We start from the raw sequence: 15,232 nt of genomic DNA, 5'->3' as shown, positions 1-15,232 counted from the left end.
TTTCTGAATTTCAGCATTTCTCGAAATATCACATTTTCTTGGAATTTTAACATTTCAGAGATTTCCGATTTTCTGAATTTCCTGGAATTTCTGAATTTCTGAATTTCTGAATTTCTGAATTTCTGAATTTCTGAATTTCTGAATTTCTGAATTTCTGAATTTCTGAATTTCTGAATTTCTGAATTTCTGAATTTCTGAATTTCTGAATTTCTGAATTTCTGAATTTCTGAATTTCTGAATTTCTGAATTTCTGAATTTCTGAATTTCTGAATTTCTGAATTTCTGAATTTCTGAATTTCTGAATTTCTGAATTTCTGTTCAGAACTTTAGATTTTCCGAATTTCCTGAACTTTCTGAATTGTTAGTATTTCCAAATTTTCTCAATCTCTGAATTTCTGAATTTCAGCATTTCTTGAAATATCACATTTTTTGGAATTTTAACATTTCAGAGATTTCCGATTTTCTGAATTTCCTGGAATTTCTGAATTTCTGAATTTCTGAATTTCTGAATTTCTGACTTCCTAATTCCAGAATTTTAGAATTTCAGATTTTAAGAATCTCAAAATATGTCAGAATTTCCGAAATTCGAAGATTCAGAGATTTCAGAATTTAGTTAGGAATCTCAATTTCCGAATTTTCGATTTTTAGAATTTTCGATATTCAGAATTTCATAACGGTAAAATTACAAAATACTAACCTATCTCCATCTCTAGCTCTCTTAAATTGCTCTCCAATTGCACAACTCAATGTAGTTCCAACCAGTCCTCCAATCACTGGATCCTCCAACATCGATCCCACATAAAAATCAACGTCATCTGAAAAAAATCGGTCTGTTTTTCTGTAAATCCAGATGTCTCACTTGTCGTATTGTAATTCCTAGCGAGTCCAGCTCTCAAATTTCGATCCAAAATCATATCTCCGAAGTCTTCAAAAGTGTTGGCGAACTTCAATCCACAGAATTGTCTCATTTTGTTATAAGACGGAATTCCATGATCTCTTCCTCTTTGGATATTCAACGATCCGAGATCCGTGCTGAAAAACATTTTTATTTTCGCGCCTCTACAAAACAGTTTTTCGATTTTTCAATTTCTTCGAAATTTTCAGAGTGTATAGAACAAAACTAGAGCTTCATTTATTTGGTTGTTGACAATTTTTTCTAGCTACCGTAGTTTTGGAGGTATGCGCCTTTAAAGTAGGCGTGACTCATTTCCCGACGTCCGAGGGGAGATGAGGCTCGCCTAATTTAAAGGCGCATATCCCAAAAACTACGGTAGCCAGAAGAAAGTGGTCAACTACAAAATTGAAGCTATATTCTTATTTTGTATAACTCGAAAATTCCAGAAAAAAAATCAAATCGAATGGAGGGAAAATTCAACATTTTCGAAAGCAAACAACTCATTTTCGTCAACCTAAAAACTTAAAGACATTTTTTGCCGATTTTGTTTCAAAATTTCGCTAAAACTCTAAAAAATATTTTGCAAAATTGTCAAATATGCAAAATATTTCATTTAAGTTTTTCACTTTTCTCCATTTTTGGACATTTTTAGAGTTAAACTTTATCAATTCTATGAAGATGTTTTAAATCCAAGGTGAGTAGGGACCCTTCAACTTCAACCTACTTTTTCTGGATTCCTGTAGATGATATCAAATAGTTGTCAGCTAGCGAAAAATTTGCGAATATATGATAAACTATTTATCAGTTGACTATTTTTTGGTATCTCTCACAGGAACCGAGATGAATCGGATCAAAGTTGACGCTTTTGACAGCGTACCCCGGAGTTTCGCCGGACGGTATGTGTCCAAGCTGATAAATTCAGGTTTATATTGACCCGATTTTTTAATATTTTTAGTGGGTCCCTTACACTTAGAAACACCCAAAAAGATTTAACAACCTCCAAGGAACAATAATTAGTTCCAGAATGTTCCCCATAAATCAAACAACCCCATAAAAATACCTTCCAAACATCTTCTCAGTAATCGCCGGCGTCATTCGATGTGGTCGTTTGACAGCAGTCGTCATAAATCCGCGAATAATTGGATCGACACCTCCTTCAAACAGAATCTTGCCCGATTTGAATACTCCATCGCCAAAGAAGAACCCGCCATGAGTAATATTATTTCCAGATAGATCAACTCTCTTGTAGAACTCCTCAATCATTCCATGACCGAATCGAAAAGCGGAAGTTGTGAATTCATTGGCAATTGTGGCATCCACATTAGTATCATAACCTTTGTATGGTCCGATCACTTTGTCAAATGACACTCCTAGAAGTTTCGGGAGGTATTCCTTATAAAGAACGTTTTGGATTTGAGCGCCAACAATTTTCCTAGCTTCCTGGAAGACTCTATCTCCAGACCATGTTGGATTGAGCTCGGTTAGCTTTTGAGCAATTCTGTTATGCTCTCTGGCAAACATTATATGAAGGGAAGACAATCCAATGAAGAGATTGGCTCGGATATCTCCCGCAGTAAAGGAGGCGGTACATTTATCCTTATTAGCACATTTAGACTGGTCGAATGGAAGAACATTCTGGTTATTGAATCTAGTAACTCTCAAGAATCCAGTCCTTCCATCTCTGAACTTATGAAGATCCTTTAATGAAGATCCATAAATCATAGATCCATCAATATAAGCTGTATTCTCATTGAGTTGCTCTCTGGGCTCCACTCGACAAATTGGGGCGGATCTTGAGACTTTCAGACATTGTTTCGATTTGAATCCAAGATTTGGGTCCTTTTCTCCGATTGGGATTGGCATGCATTTCGATGGGACTGGATCACAAGTCTTGCAGTTTGCCGATGGTTGAAGTGTGGTTTTGGACATGTCATGCGACATGAATTGACCCCATTGCATCATCATGTTGTTGAACTAAAAATTGAAATTGTTTCCTTTTTTCTGATAGTGAAGTTTAATAAATCAGGGGCGAGTAGATCAAAATAGCAACAACGACCTTTCGTTGAAACTCGTGATGTTTGTCTAGACCATTGAAAACATGTGAAGAAGATTTTCGGAATTTGGAGGTCTCATAGAAGCGCTCTGAGAAATTGAGCTACGCGGTTATTATGCTTCTCTGCGTCTCAAAAACTTGTTCAGAACTTTAGATTTTCCGAATTTCCTGAACTTTCTGAATTGTTAGTATTTCCAAATTTTCTCAATCTCTGAATTTCTGAATTTCAGAATTTCTCGAAATATCACATTTTTTGGAATTTTAACATTTCAGAGATTTCCGATTTTCTGAATTTCCTGGAATTTCTGAATTTCTGAATTTCTGAATTTCTGAATTTCTGAATTTCTGAATTTCTGAACTTCTGAATTTCTGAATTTCTGAACTTCTGAATTTCTGAATTTCTGAATTTCTGAACTTCTGAATTTCTGAATTTCTGAATTTCTGAATTTCTGAACTTCTGAATTTCTGAATTTCTGAATTTCTGAATTTCTGAACTTCTGAATTTCTGAATTTCTGAACTTCTGAATTTCTGAACTTCTGAATTTCTGAATTTCAGCATTTCCTGGAACTTTCGAAATATTGAATTCTCCAATTTTCATGTTGAACTACCAATTCGTAAATTTCAGAAAATTGGAATTTCAGAATTTCAGCAAATTTTAGAATCTGAATTGTGAAAAGTAAAAAAAGTTTCAGAATTTTTATGGTTTTTAGTTTCAAAACATTCTTCTATTTTGAAGTTTTCTTTGAAAATTGAAAACATTCAGAAAATTGAAATTTCAGAATTTCTTTATAACTTTTTTTCTTTAATTCTTTGCACCCCGGACCATCAAATTTGAGCCGATTTTTTTTCAATTTCTATGGATGATATTTAAATTGTCAACTAACAAAATATATTTGAAACCATTCTTAACATTTTATCCGTTGATTAGTTTTGATACCTTTCTCATGGACCGAGATGAGTTGATTTTTTTTAGACTGCGGTACTTTCGGATAATATTTTCAAAAAAATCTCACCTTATCATGTACCACCGATTGAGCAGATGACAACATAACACGATTAGCTTCGCGAGCACTTGGTCTAGACTTGTTCAAAGAAGAAATCGGTTCGCCTCTTCCATCATCATACTGCGCTGGGAAGTGTCGATTGAACCTTCTGAATGCAGCTCCTTGCATTGGCTTCTCCAAATTATTACATGTTCCATCAAGAGTACGATACATGAGATGATAACAGAGACTCTTTCTACAATCCACTCCAACGTCAGATAATTGAGGAACACATCCAGTTGGCACACTTCTCGTGATGTCGTCAATGGAGAGCATGTTACGGCCAAAGTTATCTTCTACCGGATTGATTAAACGAGAGATTGACATAAGCTGCAAAATTGGAAGATTGTTGTTGAACGTTGAGTTTGATTGTGCTTAATTATCTCAACTTCATTAAGAGATATCCAAAATTACAAGCTATAAAAAGGTTTGTGATATTATGAAAACCATTTTATCAGTTTGCAGATTTCTGGTATCTTGTATGAGAACCGAAATAATTGAGCTTGAAGTGATGAGCTACGGGATTGAAGACCGTGAGTTGCGATGATAGTGGATTTTTTACTGATATTGAGTTTGGGCTTTGCACAACTCGTTTTCATTGTAACCCATGCCATTGCTCGTCAACCGTGTAGCTCATCCGACAAGCTAAATTATCTTGGTTCCCATAGCAGATATTCAAAAACTGACAACTAATAAAATGTTGGTAATATTATTCTGAACATTTTATCAGTTGACAGAATTTTGATATATCTTATAGTAACCGAGATAATTAAGCTCAAAGTGCTTCAGAGCATTTACGGTAAATGATGTTTCAGTGATTCGAGGTCTTGTCGGGGGGTCACAAATTGCTCATATTTTATATATTCTACTGTGTAGCTTAAAGGAGGCCAGACATGAAAAATTTTAAAGTTCTAGTTTTTTGATATATGACACGGTACAGTCAGAAAATATGTATGGTCACCCAACCATAACTCCATGTTGCCGTACAAGCGAGAACGCGAACGTTCTTCCAAGCGGCGGCACACTCCTCGTTTCATAACCGTTTTAGCGGCAGCCGACGGCAGGCGCCGTTTGGTGTAGAGCACAGGTCCTGGGCGCGCATACGCATAATGGATGGGCGACGGAGGACGCGCCGATGAATTGGGTACAGGGAAAGGGCGCCGATATGAGGCATATACGGGGCATATGGGGCACACCGCCGCCGCAAAGCATCTCCTCGCCTGGCTTGCTGGCACTCGATGAAATGAACTAAAACGTTGGTTGGGGGTTCCTAGAAGTATCAGTTAAATTCTATTGTGATGTGATTTTGTTCAGGTCTTCCGATTTCGTACTTTTCCTTTATTATTCCATATTTTTTTATATTTTGACTTCATATTTTAAAAATAAAATCAAAAACAGAAGAAAATGGGAAAAAATTCGCTAAAAATTGTTTCTTTTTTTCATTTGTTCAAAAAATATGTCTCACTTTCACTTTTTTTGAAATTGCATGAAAAAAATTGAACAATTTTTGAATTTACACTTTGTAATTTTTGTATACTTACCAACTTACCTTTTATTCCACCTGAAAATACGATTTTTACATTAATTACAAAGTGAAATAAAAAAAATCTCAATATCACCTATTTTGGCGAAAAACATAGCAATTAACGAGTGAAAGACATGTTTCTGCAAGAATTCAGCGATTTTTTAGTCTGCCATAACTCTTTTTCACAAAAAACATCGAAGGAATAATCGAAAAACCAGCAATGTAGGCTCGAATTGACGAAAAGTTGGGGGAACGACGTTCGAACTGGTAAGGAGTCGAACTTGTAACAGTTCGATTCTGTCCGCGTTCTGTTCTGGTACGTGTGCGAAAAAATGACTGTTCTGAATTGAATCAGTTCGATTCTAGGTCTGTTCGATTTTGAAAACGTTCGAATTCGTCGTACCCCCGAAAAATTGACAAAGTTGCCGGTGTGGATTTACGGTAAACAATGCGCGCATCCGGGATTTCGGAGTGTTGTAGTCGGCCTACCGTATATCGCGTAACATTGAAGAAATTTAGTGTGTACTAAAAAAAAATAAATGCTCGTCAAGTAGCGCGCATTGGTCGCAATCGCACACTTTCCGTCAGAATGCATGATCTCGCCCCAAGAAAACCCCGTAGACTTTCGTGTCTGGCCTCCTTTAATAATTAAGCACACCTAGTAGTTAGGTACAAACTTTGTTTCAAATTTATACTAAAAAGTTCAAAGTGTTATATGTATCATTTTTGTCCGGTACTGGACATGGTCTAATAGAATGCTTCCCTATCTATACTTGCATACTTTGAGCTGCAATAGCTCAGTACTCGTAAGAAATAGCAAAGATTGGTCAACTAATAAAATGTAACCCATTTTATGATAAACATTTTATCAGTTAACAGATTTTTGATAACTCTCATAGGGGAGTAAAAAGTGGCAAGGACTACGGTACTTACCTCTGACGCCTGAGCAATGCTGTCCTTGACTCTTTCACAACTGTTCACTGGTGTTAAGCTAGATGGTGGAATTGTGACTGTCGTCGTTGGTCCCGATGAAACTGTCGTCGTTTGGACGAATCCTCCATTTGATTGTTGGAATGAGGAAGCTGAAAAATGAGAGTTCAGGAAATTCTGATCTTTAATTCCCTTGAAATTTTTAGGATACCTAGCTTTTTAGATTCTTAGATTTCCAGATTCTTAGAGTCTTAGATTCTTAGATTCTTACAGTCCCTTGAGAATGCCCTCAAAGAGTGTGATCCTACACCATTGAAAATTGCTTTGAAAATTCATTTTTATGATTTTTTTAAACCCCCCCCCCCCACCTTCAATTTCTTCAAAATACATATAAAAACATACACATCTGCCAAATAGTTGTAAAAAAACGGGAAAGATTGCTTTTGTATTTTCTAAATCCCCACATCTATCTAAATACCTGGTTTTCTTCCAATTCTTCTTGTTCTTAAAGTTGTAAATTGTACGCGTCCACCACATACAAATGTTCCAAGTCATTCTACCGTATGATTATACTCTCTAATAAGATTTTGTTTCTAGAAAAAGACGAAGAAGAAGCTAGTTCAGTTTACATCCCCCCTCCTCCGATTCTTCTTTTCTTTGCGAATTTTCTGTAGGTCAAAAAAAGAGGAGCGTGCGGTGGCAGGCGCGGTGATAACCCGCTTTGTGTATACATTTCATGGTCAGTAAAAAGACAAAGAGGGTCACCTGATGATTAACATTCTTATCAGATACCATTTTTTTTCGGTGCTTACCAGTTGTCGTCACAGGAAGCAGAGGTGCGGGAGGCGCTGAACAGGTTCCGCATGCCAATTGACAATTCTCCGACATCCAATCTTTATTGGCCTGGAAAGTTTGAGGTCTTGGGGTCAAGGGTCTGTATTTTTGTTCTTTAAAGGGTCGAAGCCGACTCTGTAACCACTGAGCTAAGCCGGGGCTCAGTCGCTTGTCCAGGAGCTTCAGAAGGCAGGGAAACGGTAGAAAGTTTTGACAGTTCTAGATAAAGATAAAGGGCTTAAAGAGGTTCGTCAATCTAAATACGTTGGCTATCAAAAAAAACTACTGATCAATATTAAAGTTTTTTGAGAAATAAAAAGGTACTTCAGGAAATAAATATTTTCAAACTTTAAACTTGGCGCCATTTTCGGGACGTCCCATCCGAAGGAAAGCATTTTTCAGGCTAGATGGAGCCTATCATTGGTTGATAGCCGGTTTTGTAACCGTGCAGCTTAATTGATAACTGCGCAGAAATCCCGAATATTTGTCCCACAAGTAAACTTTTAACTGTTTCATCTCAAAAGTACCAGATCCTCTTTATCATTAACCCTGTTTCAGAATGATTCGCTACTTCGAGCCAATATATCTAGATAACTGTAAGAGATATCAAAAAGTTGTTAACTGACAAAATGTTTCCCATGATATGCAAAATATTTTATTAGTTTCCCACTTTTTGATATCGTTTACAGTAACCGAGATAAATTGACCTAAATATGTGTTCTTTATCATAGGCGCCAATTTATTTGTTATCAGAACAAGGACCTCTCAGAAATTTAGGATTTTTCTCGAAAAAACAGGAAGGTTTTAGGTCAAGGTGTTCAGAATGTTTACACATATTCCTTTATCAATAAATTGACCATAAATCAGGAATAATTGGGTCAAGGAACCCTAGAATTGGTTTTTCTACCAAATTCACATGATTTTTGGCCACAGAAAGATATATTTTTGGAATTGAATAACAACATATTTCTGGTCAATTTCCTGGTTACAGTTATCATAAAAGGGAAGAAACAAATCAGAAATCAAGGAAAATGATAATGAGTTCGGATTTATGGAGTTATCAAAAACTTGCATAACTTTCAGAGCTTTAGTCAAAGGATTTTTGAAAAAAAAGCCATTGAATCGAAATCATACAACTTATGGTGGTTTTCCAAAAAAATTTCACATAGCTTTTGGTTGTTTTTTTTTTTGAAAATTTCTTTTTTTCAAATCATTAGAGATTTTGATTAAAATAGAGGAATTATGAATTTTGAATTCTTCATAGAACTCTCAAAGTTTTAATTTTCAGAAACAGAATATCAATTTATCCAAATTCCTTTTTTTTCCAAAATCAAGTTGAAATTCAATTTTATGATCTTCTGGTTCCGTGTAGCCAGTATCAAATTAACCATGAATGACCCCTTTGAGTCATTAAAAAATTCGGAAATCATCAAATTTCGATAGGTTTTTGATTTCTAGTAGAGAGGAATGAGGAAATTGAATCGGATACATTTTTATAGGGTTTCGAATTTGTTACTATCAGGTTTTTGATCACTTTAAATCATTTTCGGAAAGAGATGTTTTGGTGGGAATTTGAAAAGATTTTAAGGATTTTTAGAAATTATAATTTGAAGAAAAACTCACATTACACTCTCCAATTGAAGCCCAAAACCGACACCACTCGTGATGATCACAGCAGCCATTTGTAAGGCATTTAAATCGATCCGTTATCGGTGGACTCAGCATTTGTGTGTCTATTCTGACATCTGGAAATTTCGAATTTTAATTTTAGATCAATTTATGGAATTTTGGGGTTTTGAATTCTATAAATGTCTAAACAATATGCTGAAGTAACCTTTCAAAGCTCAAATATCAAGGAAACTGAAAAATCTAAATTTCCGAAACGGCTTGAAAACGTCCCATCAATAAAAGCACATATCTCAAAGAACAAAATACGAGCTTCAATTTTGCAGTTAGCAACTTTTTTTTCTAGCTACGGTAGTTTTTGAGATGTGCACCATTAAAGTTTCCGCGATATTTCTAAAGGCTCAGAGAAGCGACAATATTAAAGGCGCATATCTCAAAAACTACTTTAGCCAGAAAACAGTTGTCAATTACAAAATTGAAGCCCTATATTTGTTATATATTGTCACCAATTTTCGGACCAACCTGATGAAAATGAACTAATTTTTCAGATAGTCAAACTTAGTTGTCCGATCGTTAGGCAAGTTTCATACGTTAATGAAGACAACTGAGAAAATTTGTAAAAATAATATATTTCAGGTATCAACGCCTGCTTTATTTTTGTCCCGAAGTTTCTGAAAATTTCAGAGTATACAAAACAAAACCTAAGCTTCTAGCTACCGTAATTTTTTAGATGTGAGCCTTTACAGTTTCAGCAAAATTTCAAAGGCGGTGCGAGAAGAGGGCGCTAACTTCAAAGACGCATATCTCGAAAACTACTGAGTTGTCAACTACAAAGTTAAAGCTCAGTTTTTGTTTTGTATACTCTAAAATTTTACGAAATGTCGGAGTAACACTAAAACATGTAAAATTCCGCGAAACTTCAAGGGCCGTGGGAGAAGAGGAGCGCCAACTTTAAATGCGCATATCTCAAAAAGCAAAAAAAGCTACAAAACAGTCGTCCACTACAAAATTGAAGCTCTACTATTGTTTTAAATGCTCACAAAATTTCAGATCCATCCGATAAAATTAAACCACGGTAAAACCTGTATTAGAAGGGTTGGCTTTTCAAATTTTCCAAGACCCTGTTTCCAAGATCCGAGAGAGGGCCTTTTTATTAGAGGGCCCTTTTAATACAGGTTTAACGGTATTTTCGTGATAGTCAAAGATGTCCCATTTGCAAGTAAAATTATTTTTCTTGAAATTTTTAAGTTTTTCTCTCTCCCTCCAAGATGTTTTCCGTCAGCCTTGTTCCCACTAATTTTCAGAAGTTTTAAGATTAAACCGAACTTTCATTTTCCCCTATCTTGTTCAAGACTTTTCCCTTACAAAAATTTTAAGGTTCAAGACGCAGTTCATATACACAAAACCCCGCTCTCATCTAACTTCCCATTACACCTCACGCCAATAAATAAGTTTCCTAACCTTGGGTTCTAACCACTTCTTGCTGTTCCGACAAGTACATTCTCTTGCAAGAGAGATACAAAAAAAACGGCGGCGCAGAAGGAAAAGAAGAAAAGCGAAACGAAACGAAAAGAATAACATAACAATACCCTAATTTGGGCTTTGTCTACTTCGTTTTTCAGGCGGTAGTAGCTTTGAGAAGAAGAATAAGTGGCTATTATTATTATTATGTACAGAAAATGACCCCTTTTCTAGAACTTTCCATCGCAGACGATTCTAGAAAATGCGTACAAATTGTAACGTCAAGAAGGTGGCAAGTTTCAGGGAGTTATAGGTCATTCACGAGACTCCCGAAGGGGCGGAAAGGAGGGAGAGGGGGGGGGGGAACTTCTAGACGCCACTTGCTCTTTGAACCAATTGCAGCCCAATTATCTCGGTTGCTATGAGAGTTATAAAAAATTTGTCAACTGATGAAATGTTTATCATAACACCACCTAACTTTTATCGGTTGACAAAATTTTGATAGCTTTTTTAGAAACCGAGATAAATTGGGTTAAAGTTTGGGGCAGCTTTTTCCAAGGGTATCTTCAGAGAATGGCCCATAACTTGCTTCAGGCTCAATTTTCAAAATTATTTTGAAAGTAAATTATAGCACTTAAAAAGTTCTTTAAAATAATATTAACTTTCAATTTGCCGGCTTAGCTACACGATCGCGATGTGCATGTTATTTGGAAGATGTTATTGGAATTGGACTTTCCAGCTAGATAAATTCGAACGATTTTACAGACCCCCTTTTCTGTTTGAAAATGTACCGAAACCCAAAAATGAAACCAAATTTTATCTAACGAGTTGATCGAATTAGGAAACTAGTGACCGATAATAATGACCAAAACAACTGTTTCCCTTTTTTTTACACTTCCAAAACAATTTTTGTTGTTGTTCAGAGGGGAAATTAGTGTATGTTTCAAAGCGTCAGCTGGACACTCCGAGAAAAGCGATGATCGGCAAAATGAGATAAGAAACTGGACATTGTTTGGTCTGAAAGTCAAGATTCCAGAATTTTTTTTTCAAAAAAGAAGAAGATTATCTATGCGTAAATATTGACAGCTGGGAAAATTACAAAATAACTGTGAAGATGAGATAATTTAGGTGGAAATGCCTGCTTCAATATTAGCTCAAAATTTCAGAGTATTTCTAAACTTTAATTTTGTAGTTTGCAACTTTTTCCTAGCTACCGTAGTTTTTGAGATATGCGCCTTTAAAGATGGGGCGCCTCTCTTCTTTCTTGGGCGATGGGAACAGAGGCGCGCCAACTTCAAAGGCTCACAACTCGAAAACTACGGTAGCTAGAAAAAAGTTGTCAACTATAAAAACAAAGCTCTAGTGTTTTGTTTTCTACACTTTTAACTTCTCAAAGTGATGGAAATAAATTTAAAGCTATTTTGTAGCGGCAAAAAGAAATTCAGAAACTTGGAAACCAATGCATCAAGTTTCACTACCCATGGCTTATTTCTTCAAGGATAAAATTTCGAAAAAAGTTGTCAATTACAAAAATGAAGCTCTATTTTTGTTTTCTATATTCTGAAGGTTTCAGAAAAATTTGACAATTTTAAGAGGTTTTTTTGCGAACCTTAAAGTTTGGCACATTCAAGTCGACAGTAACTTGCCCGCATGTTTAACAGCCCCGGTGGAGAATGCGTATTTACAAAAACTGTTTAATTTTATGTTATGTTAAAGAAAATGGCAAGATCTATATTTTACATTTTTAATAATTTGAAAATATTGAGTTTGAAGCGAGTTATGAACCATTTTGTAAAGCATACCTTGGACTCGCTTTGAAAGACTACATTATGTTTGACCTAATTTATCTCGGTTACTGTAAGAGATATCGAAAAGTAGTTAACTGATAGAATGTTTGTCATAATATTAGCTACATTTTAACAGTTTACAAAAGTGAATTTCTCTTATGGGAGCCGAGAAAATTGAGCTCAAAGTCGAAGTATAGACGAGGCGTTAACCTTTAGAGTAATTTTAATTATCAATAGGGCCCACTTTTCAGAGACCGACATTCTTTCACAATTTTCTCTATGAAATTCAAAATATCAAACTGTGAAATCACCAAGTTCAAACACTCAAATTTTATCCTAAATGAAAAGTTGCCAATCTCAGAAATCCATGCGTTTCTCTTCCCGAAAACTTTCTCACCCCTATCCCTACGCTTCTGTTACGTAACGTCTTCTCTTCCGAATTCACTCTCCCGAGAACCGATGATTGGCCATTTAACTATGCGAACGACTACTAGCCACCCCTTCCGATGGATGCCCATGTCCCTTATCAAAATGTTTCTTGTCCTGAGAAACAGAGACAGATAGATAAGCTTATCCTTTTTCTCTAACCCACTCTCTCAAATTGCAATACTATTTTGCCTAGAGATAAAAAACGAAGACAGAGAGGGGGTATATTATTGCGCAACGTCGCTAGATCTCTCTCCAAAGCCCAATCGATCGGGATTTGATGATGATGAAGAGGTGGCGCGGGTGAATTCTACGGTACTGAACCGAAATGAGACACCGAACAAAGAGACATTTTGGGGCAGGAGAGGCAAACTGGTAGAGACAGAGAAAATTGATGACGTTTTGGATTAGCCTCTGGGGAGCGAAAAGATCCGGTAAAAAAGAAGCAACCAGAAGACATGAAGGTGTGAAGGAAAAGAAAGAAGGATGGCAAATGAGCCGTGAACATATAGGAAGGAAGGAAGAAGCTAAATTTTTTTTACAAAGGAAACTCTGGGAGACAACAGGAAGATTACAGATCTCTATAGGGAATCTTCTGGAACTTCTGGAAGACTAACGACATCCGGACGAAAGGGAAAACATGAGGCTATAATAAAAAGAAGATATTGAGACTAAATGGAAGCTTACAGTTTTTAAAAACTTGAAAAAAATTTTGATCTAGCTGTGCAGTCTAAAAAATTCAGAGACCCGGACAAACAGACAACTTTAGAAAAGCGGTGCTAAGGATTCTAAGGATTTCTGAACCAACTGAAAAGCTTAAGTTTCACTTGAGCTTCAAAAATAAGGACCAACTGAAAGATTCAGTAGTTTCAACGACTTACAAAAATGATTCCAATATTTCCCTCTTGACTAATTCAAAATGTCGAACGTTGGTGTAAAAAAGGAAGCTACGCAGTTATCATATTATCACAAAAAGCAAAACTGCAGATAAAGAAGATTTCTAGAAGGTTAGAAGATATATGAGGAAGAAGAAAAAAGTTGTATAGAGAGGTGTAAATTATATTCTAGCTTAAAATACTCACCATTTAAAATCGCAAAAACCAAAAATAAGATAGTAAAACGGTTTCGATGAAGTCTTCTCATGTTCTTCCTCTCTCCAGAAGTGGCAGTATAATGTCGGAATGATGACCGGTGGTGGTTGGGAAAAGTAAAGGAGATGGGGTTGGAGAGAGGGGGAGGGGTCGAGAATGTGTGCGTGTTTCAGAAAAGATAACAGAGGTGGAGGGGGGCGGAGCTTGGGTATATGGGTAATGTACAAGTAGAGTAGAATAACCTTGGGGTCTTTTTCCTTTTTCTAACGCCTTCTCTCTTCTTCTTCAACGCAATCGAAACACAACCGAATCGTCAGGGGTTGGTGGTTGCGTGAGAGACGATGCTTCGCTGATGATGCTTTTCCCAAAAAAGGCAACAAGCGAGCGAGAGAGTACTGAGGTCTAGAAGAGACCAGGCAGAGATGGCATACAGATTGGGCGGGAACCCGCATGGGAAGTAGTGAGAGGAGGAGGCGATGAAGCCGCCCTCCCCCGCGACGATATGCCATGTTTCCGTGTTTTTTTCCAAAAAGTTAAGCGTGTGAAGGATTTAGAGATAGATATTGTTGTATATGGGATGGCAAATGGCAATTGGGTGGATCGTTCTCATACACATTCATTAATATTATAAGGTGTTCTGGAAAAGGACCCCATAAGTTTGACTCGATTTATCTCGTTTCCTGTAAAAGATACCGATAATTGGTCAACTGACAAAATGCTTGTTATATTAACAGTAACATTTCATCAGTTAATTCCTTTTTGATGTCTATCACAGGAACCGGAAAAAATTGTCAAGGTTAGAAGTTCCTTCTGTGTCATACTTGCGACATAAGGCCCCTCTAATTTTGAGTCAACTTATCTCGTTTCCTGTAACAGATATCAAAAAGTTGTCAACTGACAAAATATTTCTCATAATATCAGTAACATTTTATTAGTTGATTACTTTTTGCTATCTATTACAGTAATTGGGATAAATTGTGTCAAAGAAAACATCCCATGACCACATCGAAGCTTTCTTACAGTGACAAATAGCAAAGTTTAGAGCTCAGAGGTCAAAATTATCTAATTGCTCTGAAAATTCAAGAAAATAGAAAATAATAATAGAACTAGGTTTTCCATTTGGGCGGGTGAAGAAGCGAGCTACCCGCTACCCACCCGGTGGGCTCCCACCCGCGGCCCCCGCAATTAAATGCGTGTGAATTTTAATAAAATTTTTTAAGGATAATCACGTATTTTCCAAGAAAAACTGAGTTTCTCAAATCAAAAAACTACAAAAAAGATAATATTTTCCTCACGTAAATATTCGCGGGGGGTCAACGGGGGGCCGCGGTTANAGGGTTTACGGTTCATTTGAGAGTTAAGGTATCCAAGATAAGAAGGGAATGTGCAAACTTCGATTACTGTACACCAGTTGAAATACACTTTTTAAACCAAAAATTGGTTGTTGATCTCTGGTACTTTCTCCAAGATCTTACTAGTCAGATTTTCTACTAAATCCCTGTGACTTTTCTTTTCAACTAGACATCATAATTTTCTTAACCATTCTACACATCATCTTGA

At 36.3% G+C, this 15,232-nt stretch overlaps 2 protein-coding genes across 2 annotated transcripts in view; both read right to left on the bottom strand.

Annotated features, from left to right (window-relative positions):
* The window catches only part of Cbr-mlt-7, a gene marked incomplete at both ends in the record, with an annotated part of 19,052 nt that extends 8,644 nt beyond the window's left edge, over positions 1-10,408 (bottom strand). Inside the window, 8 exons of the mRNA XM_045241799.1 lie at positions 698-815; positions 860-1,032; positions 1,956-2,869; positions 3,963-4,322; positions 6,439-6,599; positions 7,260-7,350; positions 8,905-9,026; positions 10,369-10,408. Of these exons, the coding sequence (XP_045092460.1) occupies positions 698-815; positions 860-1,032; positions 1,956-2,869; positions 3,963-4,322; positions 6,439-6,599; positions 7,260-7,350; positions 8,905-9,026; positions 10,369-10,408 (1,979 nt within the window). The remainder of the gene's footprint in view (positions 1-697; positions 816-859; positions 1,033-1,955; positions 2,870-3,962; positions 4,323-6,438; positions 6,600-7,259; positions 7,351-8,904; positions 9,027-10,368) is intronic.
* A 3,527-nt stretch (positions 10,409-13,935) lies between these two features.
* On the bottom strand, positions 13,936-14,181 carry CBG25472 (the record flags this gene model as incomplete). The annotated part of the gene is made up of 1 exon (XM_045241798.1): positions 13,936-14,181. The coding sequence occupies one exon, from the start codon at positions 14,179-14,181 to the stop codon at positions 13,936-13,938; it is 246 nt and encodes an 81-aa protein (XP_045098237.1).
* Between the last annotated feature and the right edge of the window lie 1,051 nt (positions 14,182-15,232).

This window comes from Caenorhabditis briggsae, assembly GCF_000004555.2.
Source record: "Caenorhabditis briggsae complete genome, chrII, whole genome shotgun sequence".
In the NCBI taxonomy this organism is placed as follows: Eukaryota; Metazoa; Nematoda; class Chromadorea; order Rhabditida; family Rhabditidae; genus Caenorhabditis; species Caenorhabditis briggsae.
Note: the sequence above shows the minus strand (reverse complement) of the source record. Positions and strands in the feature narration are given on the sequence as shown.